At 42.7% G+C, this 24,712-nt stretch overlaps 1 protein-coding gene across 5 annotated transcripts in view; it reads left to right on the top strand.

Moving 5' to 3' along the window:
• LOC130148520 (contactin-4) overlaps positions 1-24,712 on the top strand; it is a 339,116-nt gene that overhangs the window by 298,707 nt on the left and 15,697 nt on the right. For all 5 annotated transcript variants that reach the window (XM_056337222.1, XM_056337218.1, XM_056337221.1 and 2 more), the window contains one exon: positions 24,136-24,311. In XM_056337222.1, the coding sequence (XP_056193197.1) occupies positions 24,136-24,311 (176 nt within the window). The remainder of the gene's footprint in view (positions 1-24,135; positions 24,312-24,712) is intronic.

Raw genomic sequence — 24,712 nt, 5'->3', positions numbered from 1 at the left:
TACGCAAAGGGGCCGGCGGTGCAGCCCCAGGGTGGGGGACTGTGTTATCCCTTCATGTCTTCTGCTGTAGCATATGGACACCAAGAGTTCTTTGGGGCTGGGGTTGTTTCAGATACCTTGTATGGCACTTGTCCATGCCCTTGTTGATTCCTGCAAATAAAAACAGTCAAGTGAAGATCAGCATTAGATCTTTATGTGAGCTGACTCTGCCTTTTCTTAATCTGTGTTGTCCTAAGGATGCACCCACAGCAAATAACTAAGAAAGCAGCGCTGAGGAAAAACGAACATCTCAAAGACCCTGTCTATTATTAAAAGTGTCGATCAGCTGCTGTCTGCCCCAGAGCAAAACTGGAGAGCAAAATGGTAAACCCAGCCCAAACGTTCTTGCCTGGGCACCGTGGGGACAGCAGGAGGGTGGTGCGTGCCCAGGGCAGGGGCACTGGCTTCGCACCCCCGGGCTGGGCACGGCTCAGGTCGTCCTGGTTTTCCGAGTACTGCAAGGCACCAAGGGCTTGACTGGGGGTCTGCGCTTCAGGGACCGCTTGTTCCACTGTGAAAAAGCCAATCATTGAAAATAGCACTGTGTTTCGTTTCTGTTACGGAAGAGTCATGCTTCTGTAGTTCATGGCTTATCCTTTCTTCCTCGCAGTACCCAAGGAATAGCCCGTAACTCCGAGCACAATAGTCAGCAGCTATTGTACCTGATCTTTGGGTTCACGTGGTTTACAAATCACTTTTCTTTGCGGTAAGGTTATAAAGGATTAGCAAGTACTTTTTTCTCCCTCAGTGCTCCGTTTTAACTCGATTCCATTAGCATTAATGGGAGCGACACATGTGCATGAAGCAGAGAATAAACTCTTAAGCCCGAGATGTGGATATTAACAGCAAACTGAGAAATGCAATTTCAAAGTCTATCCCATAAAAAGTATAAAAGAGCAGAAACTATTCTGAACTCCAAATGAACTGTGTAAAATACTGTATTTTATACTGAAATGCTTGAGTTTCTCTGCCCTAAGTAAAACACCAGCAAGTTTTGACAGAAATGTGACTGAATACTTTCTTTTAACTCAGTTTTGTGGTGTACAAAAAGACTAATTTATCAGCTGATGAATTTTTAGACCTAAGATGTGCTTATATTCTTTTCTACCTCATCTTATGTCATTGAGTAAAAAACTGTGAAGGTCAGAAGACATTTTTTTCTAACCTTCCTGTGTTCTTCCATAAATATTGCAGGTTCTCTCTCTCTTCCCCCCCCACCCACCCCCTTCTTTCTCTCCCAGGGAGAGATGCCGACAGTGTCAAAAACAGTGTAGGCAAGGATGGGAGGAGGAGGAGGAGAATATCTGTTACACCGGAACCAAGGAGCTTAAAATAAATCTCTGGCAAACAACCAGAGAGGAGTGAATAAATATTCATATTATGCATGAGTAGACAGCTTAAAAATACAAAATTCTGACAGGTGCCCATAGGGCTGTGTATTAACATGCTGTTGCCAGAACTGGTGAACCTCGGTGGTTTTCTGAACCGGTGAGATTGTGGTTGGGTTTGTTCTGTTGGTTGGTGCTAAATGAGAACTGCTCTGGTCTCCAAGACCCAAAATCTTGCAAACTTGCATGTATGGTTTTACCTTTAAATTAAAAAGCAGGGCTGACTTTGTAAGGATAGAGAAGAATCCCACAGACAGTGTTCAGAGCTATGTAAAACATGGCATGTGTTTACATGTAGTATATAAATATTAATTTTTCATCTTTTCCCAGTTTTTCCTGTCCTTGAGGATAAATGTTCAATTCTTCCAACACACAGAAAGACTGTAGGCTTTCTCAGTACCAGGGGATTAAATGACAAATACTGTAAACAGGCATGGACCGTACAGTATGAGTTTATTTCTATTTAATGCAGTGATATAAATTGGCTATATAGTAGCAGCTCTGAAATAGGAAACTAATTGCAAGACATTGCAATAAAAGCTCTGAATATAGGAAGTTTGAGGAGAGGCTCCTGATGCTGGCATCCCAGCTTGTGCAATTACTAAGACCCCAATGAAGTTTTCTCTGGCAGCGTTAGGTATAGAAGAAGCAGTGGAAACGAGCAAACAACAGGAATGCAGATAATAATAGCGTATCATCACCGCTTCTTTCAGAGGACGGGAAAATCCTTGTTGTATAGCTTGTTTCCCAGCAGACACACTAAATATATTGATGAGCCTGTGGCCAGCTTTGCTTTGGTGATTCTGGAGGTGAATGGATCATGGCACCCGCTGTGAACGTGTGTGGCTGCTTCTCAAACATCTGTTTCCCTTTGGCTGTGTTCTGGGCTATAAATCCATCTATCTACCTTAATGGATGTATTTATATTATTTTTAATATAAATTTATCTATAAATCTGATCAATCATCTTGACTCAGCAGCCTATATCTCTGTGGTGTGGTCCTTGGTACTTTCCAGGCAGGCAGTAGCGATGTAGCGTGCTCCGGCGGGCGAGCGGTCGCAGAGGTAAGCGGAGCTGCTGCTGCTTGTAGACCTGGAGCTGTGTGGTGTGGAACTGGCCACACAGGAGCAGTGGCAGCGGTTGTCCTACAACAGGGATGCTTTCAGGTTTGAAAGCACTCCAGCCTGCTAGAGGTGACTTTTCATACAATTTATTATCCGGTTGCCTTTGACTGCAGACCAGGATGATCTGTCCTTTCCAACCCTCACCACGGCGGTTTAATGGACAGAAGCTGTATGTGAGTGCCTGGACAAGGCCGTATGTTTCTGGTTTGGTTGGGAAGTACAGCAATTCTGGTCACATCGTTGCGTCTCTGACAAGGGAAGTTCCGATGACTTTATTTACCTGTTTAATTATGAGGCGCCTTTAACATTTTCCTACTGCTATTAGCTTGTCTCCTTTGGATTGTCATGGGAGGGCTCAAGGCAATAAAAGCCAGAGAATGTTTGTTAGTTGGTATACACATTACTTTAGCAGAAAAAGGATACAAAGATGATGTTGGTAGGTTAGTTTTCCCTCATGCTTGAATAGACTGATAGTCTTGATTTTGTCCAGCACAGTGATCCAAATTATTTTCTACAAAACTACGTATTTTCCATTCCAAGCCTATTCCTTTGTGTGAACGTTGAATTGGTGTATTGGACTTAAACTTGAAACACTTAATTAAATGCTGTAAATTTTGGCCTATTATCAGGTAACTTTTCAGAGTCCTCAAATGTTACTACCTTTAAACCTGCAATTCTTACTGTGTTATTCAAGTCCTTTAAAAACAGCTGGGCTCATAGTTCGCGGGCAGTGCTGTGCTGATCAGCGTGGACACAGTGTTCACACACTGTGAGAATAGTGTCGGTGGGATGGGATGGTCTTCCCGGCCCATCTTGCAGTCTGTGCTTGTCTCCATTTTGACATCACTTGATCGCTATGGAATGATGTTCCTCAGAAAATGTGTTGCGCTTGCCTGGTATCCATGGGGCTGGAGTAGATTTATACTGCTGTGGATTGTTTCAGTAGATAAGGAATAACATTTTTTCCATCTTCAGAGATTATGACTGTTCTACTGCCTCTAAAGAACTGAAAAGAGTTTTGTTTTCCAGCTCCACAGGTATGCACCAGTGGAGAGCCACTGCTCTCTAATGACTGACCATCTGTCTGCTATTGCGTGTTTCAGAAGTTTTGTTTTGAACGTGGATGACAATGCATGGTGCAGGGTTTCTTAAGTCATTTGTGGCTTAATTTCCACATAATACAGTAAGCTGGTGTGTGCTAACGAGCACTCATGCAATCAAACAGAATTGCTTATGCCTCCTTTTCTATTTGTGCATAATGTTCTTTGGTTGGGCTGAGGTGACTTTGATACCTTGGTGCCCATCAGCCTTCTGAAGCTGAACGGCGCAGGGGCTGGTCACAGGTGTGTGTGCACCAGCCGCGCTCATCGCGGAACGCTGGCTATTGAACTTCACAGGAGCAGTTTCAGTCATTTGTAGCTCTTTCTACCTTTGAAGATGTCATTATAACCCCCCCATAATTGTGTTAAAGACAACTTAGTATAAAGCCTTGAATTGGATATTTTTTTAATGTATTCTCTGTTTAGAAATTCAAGGGTCTTGACAGACATTTAAATTAATCCCATGTTTATGTTATAGTAGTCTAAAGAATAAAACTCAGAAAATAGATCAAAGTCAGATAGAGAATTATGCAGTCTGAATGATATCCCTCATAGGTTTTCAGAGAATTATTTTATTCTTTTGGAAATGTTTACATGTTACCATGATTCTGATTTTTGTTGTTGTTGGGTATTCATAAACTCAATCCACAGTGGTGGTGTATGAATTTTAGATCACATTTTTGTATTCCTTATGAAATTATTTCCATCCTTAGGATGGTGTATGTGTCTGTTTATATCTTGGGTTATAGTTAAAGACAATTTATTTCTGTTATCACAGACACTGATTCTGCATACTAGAGCTGGTATTGCTGACTCTGTTCTTTAGCATCTGCTCTGACTTCAGTGCCAGCCTTAAATCTAACACTATGGCCATTTGCACCCCTGAGATCAGCAAATACTGGACTTGCCTACAGCTGAGCGAGTTCTCAAATAGTGCCGCTACTGGCTCCATCAGTAAAAAAAAAAAGTGCTGTTTAATAAACCTAATTTCTCCCTTAGTCAAAAATACATACAGCTTTCTTGAAATACATCTACTGACCTCTGCAGAGGCGTTAGGTGCATTAACAAGCGTCTGAGCGTCTCTACTTGTCAGTGCACACGCTGAGTGGGTCCGGCTGCAGAGGAACTGTGTAATGGTTTTACCCCCCCCCCCCCCCTTTTTCTTTTTTTTGTAATTGAGGAATACAAATAACGCTAGTGCCATGAATTTTTCCAGCAGTTCTCAACTATGTCATCACTACTTCTGACTAACTGGGATATCTGTTGCTTGGGGTGGGGGTGTTAACTTTTCCCAAGAGGGGGAATAAGACATACATTAAGATGTTGTGGTTCTTTTACATTAACCAGGAGAAAAACGCAGCAGATACTCAATTCTGTTGACCCATTTAAGCACTATCCATATTACCAGATACCCACTCTCTGCCTCCCTGATTTCTTCCTGTCTGTTATGTTGCTGCTGCTTTGCTCATCTGGAAAGCTCTACCAGAAAGCTGCTGCAGGTGTTTTCCATACCATCCATCCATCCATGTGTTGTGGGCTTAGTGGTTAGTCATTTTGAAACATGAATGGCCCCTCTGTAACTCTTCCCAAGGTCTGGCTTGATCCATCAGTGTTTAAGGTCATACAAGGTCGTTATTTTTCTTTCCTCACTCTTAAACTCAATCTAATTTAAATTCATGTTGGTTATGCCTCAGCCCTTAAGAAAGGCCCTGGTTAAATGACACCTGGTGTTGGAAGCACAAAATATAATTTAAAAAATAGAGGCAGAGTTTAAAGTAATAATTCCAGAGCAGCGCTTTAGGGCTGTCCATATTTTATGGGCTTTTTATAATTATGCTGGATAGCACGAGGTATGTGTTCGTCCAGTACCAAAGCCAAGATTTCCAACACTTACCAAAGACTCGGAACTTTGAAAAAGTCAAAAGAAGTTTTGTAATCGTTAAAGGTTTTTTTAGTAGTTGGACACAGTTCTGTGTAGTCCAGACATGAATGAATATTCCTTATCAGGCTTAACACATTGTTTTAAAAAATACCAGGGAGAAAAAGTCAAGTTAGAGTACAAACTGTTGTTCTCCTGAACCTCTAAATCAGGGATTTGTAGGCAAAAAAGGGTTAGAGAGAGCCATGGTGTTATGTGAGCACTGATTGATGCATGCCTACAGGTTGCTGTATTCTCATGTTCTGGAAATAAAACTTCTAAGTTTGAAAAATCTTTCTTGACTTCTAACTCACAACCAGTATCAAATGCTTGATTTTAACAATTGACAATGAAAACAATAATCTTTGGCTGTAAAACTGCAAAGGAACGTATTCAGCTCTAATTGGACTGTTTCCACCAACACCAATTATTTCTAGAACACAATTAAGGGTCTTTTAGTAGGTTTAAGTAAAATTATGACCCAAAGCACTGCATGAAAGGCACAGTTATAAATGAGAGAGCTGCACATCCACCGCATATATGCCTCCCTCCTCTCAAACGTGGTAGCCCCAACGCTTCAGGCTGTGCTTTGCAGGAGCTCCTTAATGAACCCTGGGTGGAAGAACTGCCAGTAGAAACTGGTGGAGCTGGTATCTAGTAGATACCTCAGGGTTCTTGCAGCTTGTAAACAGCTCTTCTCCATATGGCACTTCAAACACAAGGCTTAATCAAGTGGTTTATAGTTTCAGGCAACTTCCATGTTTATTTCCAACTGCAAACCACAGCCAGGGTTGAGGTTGCTGTACAGTGCCTTCTCCAGACTGCCTGCTGCAGCTGGAGGGAGCTCACCTTTGTGTTTGGGAGCTGGCAGGCACGTCTCCTCTGCGCGTTACACCTGGGTCTGGGGGACACTGCATTTTTCTCCCAGCTCCGTTCAGGTGAGAACTTGAGGTCACCAGAAGAATCAGGTTAGCCTCAAAGCACCCCAGGGAAAATGAAATAGCTGGGTATCATATCAACATTTCCATTTTTTTGACAGTTAATTGAAGCAAAAAGGTTGTAATTATTCTGAGATTACAGAAGTGGCAAAATGAGAAGCAGATGCCCCATCTCCCATCGAGCCTTCCCCCAAGCCACCTCTCCTCAGGTCTGCTCAGACCTGCCTTTTGCTTTTGATTTCCTTAATGTCAACTTGTCAAACATGACAGCCGTGAGCTATTAGTGGCATTGTGCCGGGGAAGGGCACTGACCTGGTTGGAACACTGGTGGGGATGGTAGCAAGCGTCAGACTGAGCAGCCCGTGGCTGGGCATTTCCATCGGCCCCACTGGGGACGTGCTATAACACAAGTTTGCCGTCAGACTGTTGAGTGAGACGTAACTCAGCTTGTGAATGAACAGCACGGCAAGAGCTGTTGGCTTCTTATTTGGGAAGGAAAAAAATTAGGTCATCTGCTAAGGACAAAACCAGTAAAAGGCAAAGAAATATGTAAATGAAATAAGCTGTAAAATACCAGTGGTTTGCTCTTAGGGCTAGTTGAATGAAGTAAGTTAGGGTTTTTTTCTTGTAAACACTTACTGATCATAACAAATAAAACTTGTAAACATAATGCAACGGTTAAGCTTCATTAAATTTGCAGCAGACAATTAATTTCTTTCAGGCAATTCAAAGGGTCTTCTGTAGTACTGATTCAGTTTAATTGAACATATTACCACAAGCAGACAATAAGAAATATATTGAAGATATCTATCTAGCTTGCACAGAAAACCTTGTGTGTTTCATTTTCTGTGGCTGTCACAGGCCTTACTAATTGCCTCATTTTGTCTGTTTTACAATCAGTATGATTTAGCCATTAACATGATAAAAGTCATCTTGGTGAAGAGCTTGATATTAAAAAGCATAGATCTCCAGCCTATCTCACTTGCCAATTTTGGACTTATTGCTAGCATTATTAGAGTTATATTTTTAAAAACAGAAATACAAATATATTGACTCTTACAGAACAGCTTCTCCAGGTACTTTGCCTGCCTGATTCTGAGGTACAGAGTGCCAGCTGGTGTGAAATACTTCCTCTGGATCATGGTAAATGCAGCAGATTCCTTCCCCCTTCTTCCCTCCTCACCACCTTCTCCTTTCTCTGCAGTGTCCCTCCAACCCAGCCCACCTTCAGGCACATCAGGGGTCTCAAAACTGATAGGTGCACAGGTAAATAAGATAGTCAAGAGCAAGTGGCTGATGCTTATAAATATACCTGATTCAGGACATAATGTAGAAGAAACCCCACTTTTTTTAGGGAAGTTTAACCATTATGTCTGTATAACCTGTAGGGAAAGAAAAATTCCTATTTTTGTTCTGTATTTTTATATTAAACCCACAATTTATTGCAAGGTTAGCATTATTGCAACCTTTTGTGCCATGAAAAAAAAGAAGGGTTAGAATAATTCCTTGAAAAGGTCAGCATTTTCAGCATTTTTGTTTTAGGAATTTTCTTGTCCTTTCCCAAAAAAACAAGAGGTTCAGGAGTTCTGAATCATCAATAGAAGACTGGGTTGTTTATCTCATCATTGAAGATCAAATCCATACATCAGCTGAAAGAGGAGGTGACCTATAGGTTAAACACAGACTCTTAATGAGACGAAAGCAGGTTAATTAACACTTTTCATCAACTTGCTTCAATTTATTTTAACATGATCCATTTCAGAAAGGTTAAAATATTTTTCAGTTTTTGAATACAAATGGAAGCCCAGCATAGTTAAAATGAAACCATAGGTCAGGCACTTCTGATAGATATTTTAATCAAGATAAATGCGGTGCATTTGATTATGTATTTATGTAGTTTTATGTGATTATGTATTTATGTAGTTATATCACATAGTATTTATGTGATTGCGTATGAAACATAAACAACAAACTATTTTATGCAATAGTTAATTTCATAAGTGAAGACGACTAGCCAGAGCTTGTTAACTGGAAGCTACTGTAGACCATGGACAGGGACAAATTCATAAGGGAATGTGTTTGCCTTAACATTTTCCACTCATTCCCCTGGCTGTTGCAGAGGATTACTTTAGCCTTGGAGAAGAGCTACTACACGAAGTAGGAAAGGCTGAGGTCTGTAGTATGAGCCAGCGTGGCACAGCCCGGTTAATGAGGCGGTACGGCCACGTGGAGCCGGCCAGAAGCGTGCTCAGGAGAGTCGGTCAGCTGGAGGTGGCTGAGCTGATTGACCTATGCCGTGCCGGTGGCTCTGGCACTTAGCAGGTCGTGCTGCTGCCCTGCACACAAATGGGCTGCTTAAGAAGAAAGGAGTCCAGCTGGGCTTGGATATAAGGGGACATATCAGTTCCTGCAGCTTTGTGTGTCTTAGTGGAGTTACCTCAGATTTCTGGCAGGGGAAGATCTGTCTCCTTGAGTTTTCATTTTATGGAACTATTTTGGTTTCTAGAAAAGGAAACGTGATGGTTGCACTGCTGTGGGATGTGATCGCTTGTCTCTTCCTTGCTCAAGAAGATCTTGCACTGTAAGTCTACTGACATTAGGAGTTTTGCCTTCATCCCAGAGTTCATACATGCATACAGTTCATGCATACATAGAGCTCATTCATACATACAATTCATACATGCATACAGTTCATGCATACATAGAGCTCATTCATACATACAGTTCATACATGCATACAGTTCATGCATACATACAGTTCATACATGCATACAGCTCATGCATACATACAGTTCATACATGCATACAGTTCATCCTTTTCCAAAGCAGTGGGATGAACTTCCAGACACGAGTTTCATGGAAATCCCACCAATCTTGGGTAAATTAGGGCCATACTCTAAGAGAAAACAATACAACAGAGAAAACTGAGATCATTGTAGCATATGGTGCTGTTGTAGAAGGTGGGAGCAGGTCTCCCTAGAGCCAATTCTCTCCACACAGAAGCAATTCAGTCTGGTTCGGATGGAGATGGGGGAGATAATGATCTGAGCATGGCATGCATTGAGAAAGTGACTGCCGATCTCCGTTTCAGGTACAGATGAAGGAAGCGGTGTGAGAGAATAAAGGAGCAAAGTGATAATGGGTCTCTTATCCTAAGAACGTTATATCCTTGAAAGTAGTGACTAAGAACAGACTGGCCTGAAGGCTATGTTTCTAACATCAAAGATACAGAGGAATTGTTTAGAGAGCACATTTTCCATCATAGGAGGAAAAAGCATAAGAGTGTTGCAGACAAGAATCTGGGACAGGACTTGGGGAAATATCAGTCCTTTTGTGTATTTTCTCAGAAGCATTTTTTGAAGCAGCTTAGCAGAACCAAACTTATGAGGTTTTCAGCTGTTGTGACTTTTTCTACCTGAGCCCAGCCGGACTGCAAACAGGTTACTCAAAGTTGCTTATCAGATAATAATAGCCAAGTGGCACATGGATAAGGACTAGGAGTGACGGGTTTTGACACATCAGAGAGTAACTGCAGCGCTGCTGAATGATGATGAGCTGAGGCTTCAATATTAGGGACTCCTGGGACCCGATTTTCCCCTCTTCTAATGCAACTTAAGCAAGATTATAAGCAATCACATCAAAGTTAGTATGGAGACTAGAGTCTCTTGTCTTAATAGCAAAATCATGATGGTAGAGAGAGTTTAGTACTGGGCACCACTGGAGTGGGTTAGGTTCTAGGTGTACTGTATCGCAGTGCTCAAGCCAGTCGTTTGGGAATACGACACAAGTACAAATGGTCATGACTCCAAAGCAGGTTGACTCAAATACAAGGAAGTTTTCCCACTGAACTGACTTGCCATGGCTTGGGTTGGTTTTCTCTGTCACACACGCATTTGGAACGTGAATTTTGCTTTCATTATGTTTCAAGTTGTGAAGTGTATTGTGAACAACTAGTGTTTGAAATTGTAGGGTTTAGTACTATGTTTTCTTCTAGACTTGTTGCGAATACATCCCACTAATAATATTTTTTAGAGTTCATTTAGGAAGTAAGCAGTATTTCACTAGTGAAAATTTCAGTTCCTTTCATGTCTAAGCACACAGTAGAAAGTCTCCATAAAAATTCAAGCCTGAATCCATTAGTCGTGGTAACTGAACTATTTGGTGCAGTTGACGATGAACGTTCTTCCCTGCAGCAGAGAACCAGGAGTGGAAGTGTCGGACAAGTGCTGTAGACCATGACTGAAGCCCTAGCAAAGCTGTGTGCTTGAGGCCAAATTTGTCCATCGCTGAAACCTGGAAGGAGAGATGGTAGCGCTGACATGCTATTTCTGCCTTCTCTTCTCTGTACTTAGCAAGCTGGATCCCAATTCTTGTTTCGAAATTACTTACACAAGAAAAACTTGTGGCTAATTTGAAATAAAATGCCATGCAACAGGAGAAATGTCAGGGGTGCTTTTTAATGATGGTCTGTGTCGAATATTTATTTGGTAGAGTAGGAGCTGGAGGTTTTGAGCATGTTATAATGCTCTTGCAGGTTGTTATTTTCATTTCACATGTGATCCTGCCACCATCTCGCCCCTTCCTGTAACATCGGTACCAGGGCTTAACCAACGAGAGAGAAAACCAGTAGCACGTCCGTCAGAAGAAGGGTTTGTCTTCTCGGTGTGTCACAAATTAACTGGAACAAGACACATCCTTGCAAGAGAGCACAGGACACTGGGAGACCATCTCGCCTGCACCAGGGAACAAATTAGACCTCTGTGGCCCTGGGAATTTTTTTTCAAAGTTTGTTTTGTTGGTTCTGTTCTTAGTGTCACTTGATCTGTTCAGATAGAGGTGTTGGGCTTCAGTCTTGCCTGTGGTATCCTGAAAGGCTCAACAGGGTTTCAAGATAAGCTTAAATAAAAATATCTGCAGTGCACAGTGGTATAAGACGACAAAATAGTTTATAATGAAGTTCTTATTTCCATTTTATAGGCTGGGCAAATAAGGCAGCAGAGATTTTTAATGACTTGCTGAAAGTCAGAGAGAAAGCAAGGAGGAGACCTGGCTCTCTTCCCCTCCCTCTGAGGTCTGTGCCCATGCTGGCCTTCACCCACAGAGTGGCCCACTCTGCGCTCTTCCTCCTCTTTTGCTTATCTAATCGTCTTTCCCATGGAATTCTGTTCAGCTTAATTGTTCACATTTGGTTGTGATTCAAAGTCAAAATAGTCAAACTAGTGCTCAGGAGGCTGGCTCCCCTGCTGTGCTTGCCGAGGCAGGGCCATGTGCAAGCCTGAATGCACTTCCTTACGGACTGCTGAACAGAGCTCCCGTCCCCCCTCTCTTGCTTTTCCTGCCTCTGGTGCCCGACTCTTGTTCTTTGGATGCTTTAGCACAAGTGCTATTGCACTTTCTTCACTTGACTTAAACTTGCGGGTACTTTTTGATAACGTATGTTTTCGAGTTGTTCTGAACAGGCTTAAACTTTTCTGTTTTTTATATGCACAACTTCAGTAACAATTCAGTGTTATCATTAACTAGAGGAATGTGTTTTCTATTTGAAGGAAATGGGATGCTACCTGTAACAGCAATACTTTTTTTCTAAGTGTTATTTTATTAAAAAGTCTGACTTTTTGAGGTGACTTTTTGAGGTTGACCTCTTGAGCTGACCTGGCAAGATTTTTTAAAAACTGAAAATAATTTTTTAAGTTGCTTGCCTAAGTGATTGCCCTACCTGCCTGCAGACTGTCAAGCCTCGTCCTGCCCAGTGCATAACAACTTCTTAATTATGTCTTGTCATCTAGATGTTATTTCCTGAGGCACCATAGAAATGCCCAGTTTTCTTTTTAGTGTAGAATGTAAATAGCTTGGGAATTTTAGATCTTTCGTTTCTGTGGCAGAGTCATTACTCTATGGGAGCTATTTGCGAGAACATATTCTAATTATAAAATAGTAGGAGCAGATGCTGCTTTAGAGGAATACTTTGTTGAAGGCATTCATGGGATGGATACAGCAGCCCACCCTGCAGACAGGCCATCGCAATCCCAGCAGGAGATAGGCGCTCCGTGGTGAAAATGGAGGTGGTTGGTTTTCCTAATGACAGATAGCCATGAGATCCAGTGGGAGACTCTCTCTACGTTGTTCTTGGGTCTTTGTAATTAGAGCTTTGTGTTCCAATGTAGTTTCAAACTCTTCAATAAACAAATACGTTTGGTACTTGCTAAAATTAGTGAATCTTATAGCCTGCTTTCTGTCAGGATTTTTTTTTTTTTTTTAATCTGGCAAGATGTCCTGCTTTCAGCTGGGATGGAGTTAATTCCCTTCCTAGGAGCTAGTACTGTGCTGTGGTTCAGCTCTGCTGTGAGAACAACGCTGGTAACGCACTGATGGTTTTAGCTGTTGCTGGGCAAGATTTGTACAAAGTCAAGGACTTTTTGGTTTCTCGGGCCTTGCCAGCCGGCGGCTAGAGGGCACAAGGAATCGGGAGGGGACACAGCCAGGACAGCTGGCCTGAACCAGCCAAAGAGTTAGTCCATGCCGTGGGACACCGTGCTTGGGACAGAAACTGGGGGGCTGGCCGGGGCCAGGGGATCGTGGCTGGGGGACTGGCTGGGCATCGGTCAGCGGGTGGCGAGCAGTTGTCCTGCGCGTCACTGGTCTTCCCTTCTCCCTTTGCCTTTGGATTTTATCCTTTGCCCACCCTTCCATTATAACTGTGATGATGATGATGGCAATGATTGTTGTTGTTACTACTGTTCTTTCTTTTCTGCCCAAATTATTAAATTGTTCTTATCTCCCACCCTCGGGTTTTACATTCCTTCCCGATTCCCTCCCCATCCCTGTGGGTGGGGGGCAGTGGGCAAGTGGCTGCGCGGTACGTGGCTGCCAGCTGGGGCTGGACCATGACACAAGAGGTGAATGGAGGAAGGGCAAAAAGGAAATGTACATTAGAGATGAGGAAACGTAGAGTAAGGGAGCAAGTCTTGATTGCTCATTAGAGCTCAGTGGCACAGACCCACCAAACCTCAAGGTTAAGGCAGCAGAGAACCTGCTGAACCGGAATGGGTTTGTATTTTAAAAGCAGGGTTGAGAAGTGGTAGAACTGCTAAATGGCAGAAATCTGACTTTGGAATTGTCCTTGGAGCTGTTTTCATTTAACAATGAGCATATATTCAGTCAGTCCCAGTTCTTTGCCCCTATAACCAAGAAATTCACAGTTGGAGGAAATCAATGAAGACGATTTAGCAAGGACAAAGCTCTTGTTCTTTTGTGGACTTAAGGGTTTTCTCCATCCATGCAGGGTAATCCCTCAGGATACCTTGGCCAAACCAAGTTAGCAGCAGAAATATTAGGTATATTCTGCCGGTGTGTAGCATAGAGTTTGTAGTTTAAAATATAACAATTAATTCTGATACCTAAGTTAAATTTCTAAGTGCTGTCCTTTAAAAGTCTCTCCAGTCAGTGTCCATAACACAGGTTCTGCAAGGGCCAGGCAATGAAGTTGGCAAAGCAGGCAAAAAAATCACTACATCTTCTAAATTCCTTTTTTAATTACAGAAAGATCTTTAGCCTGATACCACAGAAGTAAAATCTTAGATTCAGTTCTGCTTTTATTCTGCAGCAAATTGTACTTCTTGGGAAAAGCAAGGCCAAAAGTCCCTAAAACCAAATCCAAAAGTGACTGCAGTAGGTCCTTGACTCTTGACCAGACAGAAGTGGAAGGAGGTGCGCCCCTTCGCCTGGTGGTGGAATGCAGCTTAAGGGTAGTTGGAGGTCTGTGTCTTTTATTGCAGCTAGCCAAAATCCCAACGTAAAGAAGGTAGTGCCTGAAGTAAATTAGGGACATCCCTGAACAGACACAGCCACGCATGCGTATAATAATGAAAATAAATTTACTTTAGGTTATATGTAGATATTACCAGAATGATCCTGTGACATCCTCTAGGGCTGTGTTGTGCGTGGCTCTATAACAAGTATAGTTTGATTATAATACTAAGGTATTGTGTATTACTGAGAAATAATGGTAGTAATTTTGAGAACCAAGACGTATTGTGTCTTCCTGCAAATTGCATTATTGTATAAAATTGTATTTATACAGATACCTGTATTACAGCATGTATGTGGGTTTTGCTAACTCTAAGTAAATATATAAGTAAATAAGTGATGTAGCAGTTTAGTGCAAAGGTTTATTTTCACCAAGTTAAAACACATTGAAAATGAAGTAGAATAATTTTGAATTTGCCATATTTCTTAATATTAATGTAAAAGTAAAAACTTTGACTCTTTTCAGAGGTGTCAGTAGGTGCTCCCATCCAGTTCCCCTTAGATACGAGTGGTGATGCACTGCATTCACACCAGGTACTTGGGCAGATGAATGTGTCTTGGGCTGCTCAATAAATGACCTGTACACCAAGACTAGCCTATCCCAAAACATGCATGACACATGTAAGCCTTGATCTGGATGACCTTAAGGATGGTTAAGCTTTGGATCATTCCTTGGGAAGCCGGAAGGTCCAGCTAGTGATTTTCATGCTATTCTGTAAGTTTGACAGCTCAAGAGGCATCCGCTTCTATTGAGTCTTAATTTGGGGTTTATTCTTGCATGTCATCTAATTCCTAACATCTTGGTCCTGATGAGGAGGGTGTAGATAATAGACATAGAACTTGGGTAGGGAAGACCTAAAACACATACTGTACCACAAAAATGCAGAGACTGTGCCAGCCGCTTCATAATTTTGTAGTTTGAATGCCTGCATATCAGATTATTGCTGCTGCTCTTCTTTTTGAAAACTTTTTGAAAACTCTCTTGCTCTTCTTTTTGAAAACTTTTGATTTTTTTTCAAAACATACTTAAAGTGCCACAAATCAAAGCAGACTACACTGCTCAAAGGGGCAAGATGCTGTTGGCCACTGTGTACATGGGCTGCATGGCAAACTGCAGGGCATTACATTTGCACAATTACCTGTGGCTTGTGTTACAAGGAGAACGGTGATTGATCCTCGAGTGACTTGCAATTTATCAAAGATTAGGTATGATTTCTCCTGTATCTGATTAACCTTCTCGGTAAGATGGCCATCATTTTTGCAATGACAGTAGATTAGTCCACGCTTGAAAAGACGGATATCAGCCAGTTGCAATCAATAGCCCACAAAAGGTGACACCTCGAATTCACCGAGTTATCTATAAAGCATGTCACAAACGGTTGAATCGTTTGTCAAATGTACCAGTTTCATTTAAGGCACCTCTGAAGTGAAGCAGCTTTTATTTTAGTCTGGAATGCAAAGAGATAGAGAAGGGATGTTTGGGTTTTGTAGTGTAATCAGGCACTGTTGCATGCTGCTATAAAGAGCAAGTGCACATTTCTGAGTGACAGATTTGATTGTCATTTCCAAACCCCATTACATGATTTTCTTTGTCACAGTTGTATGGAGAGAGCTTGATTTGGTAAGATTGCACTGCACTAGGTAAAATGGAGGTTAAAATGAAGTATTGTGCCCTCTTGTTATTTAAGTAACACTCTCTGTACTCTCAATGGAATGGATATATTTTCATATATTTTGTCTTTGAATTTGCTATAATGGCACATCCCTCCCCAGTATCCTTTGATGCAATTCCATTCTTAATGTGTTTTCAGATTTAAATTACTCTTCATCTATTATTCAGCCACACAAAGAATGCATATTTGAGTATGCAGAAACGCAATCCCTTGATTGACTGCTTGGTCCCTGTCTGGGAGGTGGGAGGCATTAATTCCTGGGAGGAAGACTCTTATATCAAGTTTAGACAGCTTTCAATCTGTGGGAAGCTCTTTTTCAATGTTCAGTTTAAGAAATAGGTTAATAACTTGTACCTGGACTGCAGTTCAGCTCTGAATGAAGCTGAGAAGAAAACTGCCATTCTTGAAAGGGAACCTCCAGAACGGGCAGGGTACCAGGAGTGCGGCCACCAGGAGCAGCACCCAGACTCCTCAAGAACCCTGCCCACGCTGGCAGAAAACAGGCTTCCCAAGCGAAAGGGGCTCGGGCAATACGCTGAAGCCCCTATCTAAAAATAACTGCATGTCCCCCACGCTGCTGTGGGTCCCATATGGCAAGATTTAAGCCATGTAAACTGCAAGATGAAGATCCTGTTTCAGGACAGCAGTTTTAGCGTGTCCTAAATGCCCAGCTCAACCATGTGTACTGCTGAATCAGTCTCCACTCTTCCAGCAAAGGTCAGATGTTCCTTCCCTTAATCTCCATTAAATACATGGCCGTGTATCACTGCCTTCACTGCCAAAAATCTGTGCTGCCTGATTACGTGGAAAGATCTAGAGCACTGGCCACATGTATTGCTAAAATCAGAGAAGTGACTTTACTCCCAGGCCTGAATTCCCTTTCGTGAACTGAGTGTCCCTTTCGCTTTTAATAAGATTACATTTTATTAGGCTGAACTACCACAGTACACACCAGAGAATACTGTAAGTGCTGCAGAATTTTCTGTTAAGAAATGTGCCTCATGAATCAGTTACTTGTCTTGCAAGAGCACGTGTGTAATAGCCGATGATACAGAAAAGAAGAGTTATATTGGCATAAGAGCCATGTGCCTTTCCTGAAAGCATGTACATGACTCATCACAGCTCACATCTCTGATATTGTAAAGGCCAAATATTGTAAAAACTTCACCTTTCCCCCTTTCTTTTTAATCTTAATCTTGGCCATGCCCCATAAACTACTCAAGCTATTAAGATAGCTGTAGTTTGCTATGCTACTTCATAGTATCTGTTTAGTTCTTCACCAGTTATTAATCTCTTTAGTTCAGGGCCATGTTTTCCTCTCTTCAGCATTTCTCATGGTGTCTGATGGCGCCCAGAGCACTTCGAGCTCCGAGAAGTTTAGCTAGTCAAATCTCAGATGCTTTTGACTTTATGGGCTTTGATAAATGTTTCATTCGCAAGTAGAGAAAGAAACGTTAGAGCACGTTTGAGTACTCGGGCATTGGACTTCGATTCTTTGGTTGCGTGTAGAGAACAGGTGATTCTACCTCCAGGACTGATTTTTATTATCTCCAGACATGATTTGCCTTGAAATCAATATGATAATGTAAAATGTCATTGCAAATAGAGGACATTGATCTGCAGTGCATGTATTAACTCCCTCTGATAAAAACCAAAATGGAAATGCTAAACGTGCTGGTATTCCAAAAAGAGAAGTGGTGAGTCCCAAATGCTCAAGTTATAGTTTATCTACAAGAAAAACCTATTTTAAAATCTTGTACGTTAAATGGTTTATGCAGATAAGGAAAAAGTGTGGCTGGATCTTTAACATTATAACAGTAATGGCTCTTTAAGAGAATGAGGTAGCTAGATGGTTAATCAAACTTGAAACTCCTGCTTATCTGTGTAGGTCCACATAAGGAATATCTGCAACGTGAATGGCAATTCAGCTGGCGGAAAAGCAGCGCTCTGTCCATTTTCTCTCATGTTGGATGCAGCCGTGTGTGCTTGGCATCGCTTGCCTTTGTCTTAGCCGCTTGTTTGAAGCATCTGGTAATTGAACATAAACTCTTGCACTTGAGCATTCATGCTTGAACCTGAAATTACCTTGTCATCCACACTGGCTTTCATTAAACAGCTAACAGATGCCCTGGCATGCTCCTATCACAATACATGATGCAGAGAGTCAGAGCTTCGTATGCTGGAATGGCTTTGGTCTGTACGGTCTCCTCTTGTCCAGTCTGGGATAAGTGCCCTCCTCTCTGTGTTCTGCAGCAGCCCTCTGGCCATTGTGCGTCTGAGCTGCTCACTGCTGTTCAGCTCAGGCGTGCCCTCTGAGTGTAATAGGTAGGATACTAATATTCCTTATGTACTTGAAGGAAATGTGCATATTCCTCAGCAAAAACGAACACTGTTTTGTTGGGGTTTTTTCCGCTTGAAAGAATCAGACCATGTTTCTTCTGTCCGTAAGCAGCTGTTGCAGTTTTTACTAGCTGATTTGTGTCCGTTTGCAATACCTTCCCCTCCAAAGCCATAAATATTTACAACAGACTCTTCCTATTTATGCAAAAGAGAAAAGGAGAGAGGGATATATACAGCAGACCTTCAATGGAGATCTTTTACAAATTTTCCATTAGCTTCCATTAATCAAACCTAGCAGCATGAAAGTGCAAACAAATCTTGAATAAAGTGAAATGGGCCAGGCTGGGAGGAGAAAAGAAAGAACAAGCCTTTGCAAGTGCTTGGAAAATTTCCCTTATAAGTAGTACAGTCTGAAGGCACCATTAAGTCTTGGCAGGTGGAGTGCTGAGTTCTTCAGTTTTTTGCTCTGGATAAGTATGTCAAAACCTGAGTATTCCCTTCTTTTCATTTGCCGATGACCTGCTCCTCTATGCTGGGATAGATGTCTAAATAAGCGTTTAGGTATTAGGTGCACTGGTTTCAGAAACCAGCATTGTAAATGCTGACATTATCTCTTTCTTTTTCTTTTTTTTTTTTTAAATCTGTCTCCAAGATGCTCAATTCTACTGATTTGAGGCCAACAACAGGAGCTGTATCTCCTGAGCGTGTTACAATTCAATCTTTTATTAAAGTAAAATAGTCTTATGTTCCTTCAGCAGCCAGGGCTGGCAGAGCATATCTCATTGTTTACTAAGCACTTTGATATCCTTAAGTGAAAGGCACTGCAGTTATTAGCATCGCTGAATCCCTTCCCTGCGGAGGGGAGCGCACAGCCACCACAGCTGAGCCAAACTGGAAAGGAGCGTGTTTGGAAAGAGGATGCCAAGGAGCCATCTAACGCAGACAGGTCTGCCTGTCTCGAGGTGGAAAAAACCCTCTGGTCAGTTGAAATCTTGCTGATGGCCACAATATATGTGGCATCGCTTCGTGTTTTGCCCTGGTCCTCTTGTATCATTCAAAAGATATTCACGTGCTCTGAACTGACCTATTTTTTTTTAAAAAAAAAAAAAGGAAAATGCATTATCTCTGAGTGTCAGTCTCTGATACATTTTATGTCACTTATGTCATGCCACTGTAGATTGTGTCCCACTGTGTCATGTCATCCAGATCAATGTGACACAACATAGCACTGCATGAGCTACAACAAGCAAGCACAGCAATGTAGAGCTGTTTACCCTAAACAAATAATCCCTCCTAATGGACACCCAATCAATAGAAGATCAGGGTGGGATGGTTTCTTTCCAGATTGGATAATTGTTACCCTCAGACCATCCCCACGATGTCTGCAGCCTGCTGGTTTGCAGCTCAGAAATGCATCACAGCTTCTCGACATGAGACGTGAAGCACAGGCGGCACTAGCAGGTAATGATGGGCTGCCTTTAGCCAGGGGTAGGGACAAAAGCGAAGTGATTCCCACCTTCCTACAGACGGAAAGTGCTGCTCAGCATTGTTTCTTCTTACAGACTGAAAGCTAGCAAGGAAACTTTGTTAAAATCTCTCATAATATAAACCAAATGTGTTACATCGGTCAGAAATACACCACATCCTCTGCGATACGCTGCAGCAGTGAAAGGAAGGGATGTAACGGAGGACAAAAATAGGTAAGAAAAGCTCTGCTGGCCTCAGTGACCCTGCCAGGGGGTCGGGGCCCGTGGTGGTGGCAGCCAGCGCTGTCCCAGTGTGGCCGTGTGGGTTCGCTCCAGCTGAGAACCATCCCCAGGAGCTGTCAACGCTGTTTGAGCCGTCTGGGCTCCGACAACAAGCTGCAGGCTGAGCTGCACCGTGAGCTGCCAGCCTGGCTGGCGTGTGAGGACAACGGCATGTGGGACAAAAAAGCTCCATTCGTGCCACACCGAGAGTGTGCTCCTGAAAATGCCGGTGTGAAAGAAAGGCTGAGAGGGAGCTTTCCTGCTTCCCTGAGCCTTCAGTGACACCTACAGACATGGCGAACCAGCGTGCAGAGGTTACAGCCCAGCTCGGAGCTGAGCCCTGCCTGGATGCGGCCCCTCGTGGGGCTGTGCAGGAGGGGTTCCCCTTTCTCTGTAGCAGAGCCAAGCCCTGGCTGATGGAAACTCGCTTACGTCTGCTGGCACTGCCTCGGCTACACCTACAGGACACCTGCTGAATGCGCTTGCATGTACAGCATCATTATTTCTTCCCGTTCCCTATTTGAGACTAAAACCCAGATTATTTCACCCCCTGATGGCCGAGGGCTTTCGGTCCCCTGAGAACGTTCCTGCTGGCATGCACTATTCCCTTATTTCTCCTCTAAAAGCTCAGTAATGCCAAACAAACTTTCCCAGAAGTGTCCCAGAACACTTTTGCTTGTTTTTTGTCTGTTCTTTCTGCAGGAGAGCTGGGAAGTGCCAGGTGCCGCTTCCCTCTGTGGAGAGCTCGGAAACCTGCAGGCAGCTGCAAGGGGTGATGCTTCTAATAGAAATTCTTTTCTGATGCTAGGAATAGAAATTCTTACTCCTTATCAGCAACTGAATCTTTCGGCCTTATTTTTAAAACTATCTCAAAATGCGCCACAGTGTTCCAAAGGTGAACATCATCTCAAAATATCACCAACATCACAATTATTTTTTTTAATTAACTGACCTTGGCAATAGTGCCCTTACTAAGCAAAGTCATCTGAGGAAAATAACCTGTGCTTAGTGGGGACAGGACAGTAACAGCACATTAAGATCAGCTCTCCTGTAGTATCTTTCTCCCTAGATTGCCTCTCTTGCCTTGCAAGTGGACAATAAATAAATGAGTAGCTAGCTGAGGGGAAAAAAATAGAAAACATAGGGGTTTTTTTGTTTTTCACTTGGATGTTAACCAACGCAATTTTGGTGTCATTAGAGCTCTTAACCATAATTTAAAAAGTGCCTGAAGTCACAGGTTTTGAAAGTGCAAATCTAATAATTTTGATTACCACTTGGCCGCGGATCGCCAAGGTGTGCCCACACTCGGCTGCCCTCAATTGGCTTCTGAATAACATTTTCCATTTGCTGCTCTGCTGGGGTTATTAAAGCGGGGGGAGGGGATGTTTTTGTTTTTCAGCTTTCCCAGTCCTTGAGAAGAGATGGGTAAGCATTCTCCTTGGGGTGATTTGTAAAGTGCATTGCTGGGGCTCGCACTCCTGCTGAGCGTGGCTTGGGTCAGAGCCCTCCCCGCGCATCATTTGTCACTAGGCTGCAGCAGCCGTTCCCATAACCTGGTACATCCCGCTAGGAGATGGCGATGCTTCTTGACATGACTGGATTGAAACCCAGGGGCCTGATTTGCAAAGGCACCGGGCACTTGCAGTTCCTACAGCATCCACAGGAGCTGTGTTAAGCTGCTCCAGAAAGCAGGTCTTTAGCAAACACCCGTGTTTCATTCTTTATATGTTTATAAACTGCATGCATTGCAGCAAGAAGAATCAGGTTTATGGTGCGGGCTTCTCGCCTCTTGCAGAAAGCGCCGTGGAGGCGAGGGTTAGCTACAGCAAAACCTCGGTGCTGACACTTGTTAAGGACCACAGCTTACACGGATCATTGCGGGACTCGTGTAGGAGAGCTCAGGGCTTTGTGGGAGGCACCCGTTTCATCTCAGAGTCAAGTCCTTCATAAATATTTCATACAGGCTTTGAACAAGGCAGAGGATGAACTTCTGATGCTGAAAGGAATTTCAGTAAGTGATTCTGTGCCTGAGCCCTAGTGCAGGTATGGGCATTTCTGGAGCATCCTGAGCTTGGGATGCTCTGGGTCTTCTTACGCCTCAGTAGTAGCAATCCCAAGTGACTGTAAAATTATGATACATCAGTTACACAAGAACAATGTCATAGGTCTAGACAATAATTAAACGTTATTTTAGTAATGTGCGCTTAAACTGCTTATACCTGAGAAATTTCAAATGCTTTACTTGTATTAATAGTTAAGCCTCATAACACCCACTGTGTTTCTGCTAAGAGTTACTCTATTTTGTTAGAAGTGAAACCAAAATATAGATGAATTCAATTTGTCCAAGGTAATACAGCCATGTCCCTGAGGACTTGAGCTGAAGCCTATATAGACAGTGATTAAATCTTTTTCACCGCCTCCTGTACACTTCTGGTGAGTCTTTGAAAACCCAGGAACAGCTTTGCATCCCCTGAGTTTTGGTGAGTAGTTCTGCCCCGTGCATATCCTTGTTGCTGTATCCTTATTACTTTAGCAGAGAATTAAGCAGTCAGCCAATAGTCTTTGGAAGAAGTAGTTAAGATTTTGGTTTCATATACCAGAGAATGAATAACGTTTGTAGTATTTTAGCATGACAGCTGTGCAGAATAGACTTTTGGAATAAGCAAAAATATCTATCTGTATACAATTTTCAGACTTTTGGTCTCATTGTTAAGCAATACTTTTTCTCCTTTTCATTTCCTCTGAGGCCCTGTAGAAAAAAAATGCTACATTTTTGTCAACAGAAATGAAAGACAAATGTTAACTTCAGAGGCAGAGGGAATTCACGGGCACAGAAGAGGAGCTGAAGTCTGCATAATGTGTCATGGCTCATCTTTCTGTGCCACCATTTTGCTCATACTACATGACTAAAGTGAAAAATAGACAATTGAACCAGTGGTAAAGGATCCGTGTGAACTCCAGCCATGAATAAGGGATTAGTTCTGAAGCCCAAGATGAGGCTGGTACGTGCCACTGCCCGTAGTGAACAGACAGAGCGTGGTACCTCACCGATACTGGGGGACCTCCCTTTGGAAGCGTCATGTTTAGGACAGTGTCCTTTCTCACCTGCTCTGCTTCACCTCCCCAAAATACTTGCTCGGTTCTTGTTCAGCAGGCCAGTGACATCTCCTGTAAGACCACAGAGGTCCTAAAAAGCGCGTCAGGCTGACCTGCAAACCGACCGGGATGGGCTGCGCACTGGGAGCAGTGTGACTGCAGGCAGGAGCACGCTGATTGCAGGCGCGACCGCAGGGCCTGGCGCGGGGGGGCAGAGCTGTGGCTTCCGTGGCTCACAGGTTTGGTTGGCGTCACTCACCGTTGGTGTTTAGTCTTTGCAGCGGCCCTCCTCACATGGAGAAAACTACCTGGGTTCACAGTGAAAAACCATCTGTCAGATGGAGAACGTGGCCAGTGTTCTGAACAAGCACCAAGTTTTCAATAAACATACAACAATAACGTTAATCTAATCTCTCCCTTTCCAGGTCCGAGCAGATATCACTCATGTTTTTAATATAACCTTCCTTGTTCCAGGTTTGGAGATTTTACATTGAGTTTTCTTAAGGCAGCATTGAATTTAAGAACAACAAAATAGGGGTTTTGATAACCATGGTGAGCAGCGTATGACTGTGAAACAAATCTTTGAAGTATAAAGATTCAAATAAAACGATCTCTGATCACAAAGCTTTTTAACCAAGCTGCACTCTTTTCCAGCCTTTTCTTTTCTCCTTGTTCTTCAGGATGGCGGCTAGAAGAGGGTTCTGGAGTGTTTATTAATACCTTTCAATCCAACAAATGGAGAAAGGTATTAGAGGATAAAATCAAAGGTGTGATAGATCACTAGTTGCATTGAGGATCTTCCAAAGTGACCACTGCACATTTTTTAATTCTGGTGGCAATTCTGCAGTTGTGGTAGACTGCTTAGGATATTTTTCATCTCTACAAGCCTCCATTTCTCAGGAGAACAGGATTAATGTCGTGTCCCGTCCCCCCCCCCCCGCCTTGTTTTCTTTGCTGTTTGTAGATCCAACCCGGGTTATGGTGTCACCCTTCAGCATGGATGTCACCGTTGGAGAAAGCATTGTCTTGCCTTGTCAGGTATCTCATGATCACTCGCTAGATATCATGTTTACCTGGTCATTTAATGGACACCTGATAGACTTTGAAAAAGATGGGGATCACTTTGAAAGAGTTGGAGGGGTAAGTATTAATACTAAAGCAATTTCCTCACATTAATAAAAGTAGGTAATAAATAAAAGGGCTACTAATAGAAGGAGTGGGCTTGGCTAAGTTAATAGCAGGAGATGTTATCTTGTGTCTTACAGGCTAAGATGAACGTTGCCAGTGTACTACTTCATTATAGTTGGTGTAGAATTGTTATGATTTCTTAGTGACATGACTTAAACCTGCTCACATGAACCATGCGTTCACATGGCAGCGGGATGGGATGTATGTCAGGGAACCTATAATATATTTTCTCATTGCAAAGGAACTGCCTTCCCATTCAAGGAAGATGTCCATAATAGTTTTTCTCTGGCTGTAATAGTAAAAGAAATGTAAAATACTATTATAGAAGTTTGTGTTTATACAGAAAATAGCAG

This window comes from Falco biarmicus, chromosome 4 (genome assembly GCF_023638135.1).
Source record: "Falco biarmicus isolate bFalBia1 chromosome 4, bFalBia1.pri, whole genome shotgun sequence".
NCBI classification, from domain to species: Eukaryota; Metazoa; Chordata; class Aves; order Falconiformes; family Falconidae; genus Falco; species Falco biarmicus.
This window is presented reverse-complemented; position numbering and strand designations above follow the sequence as displayed.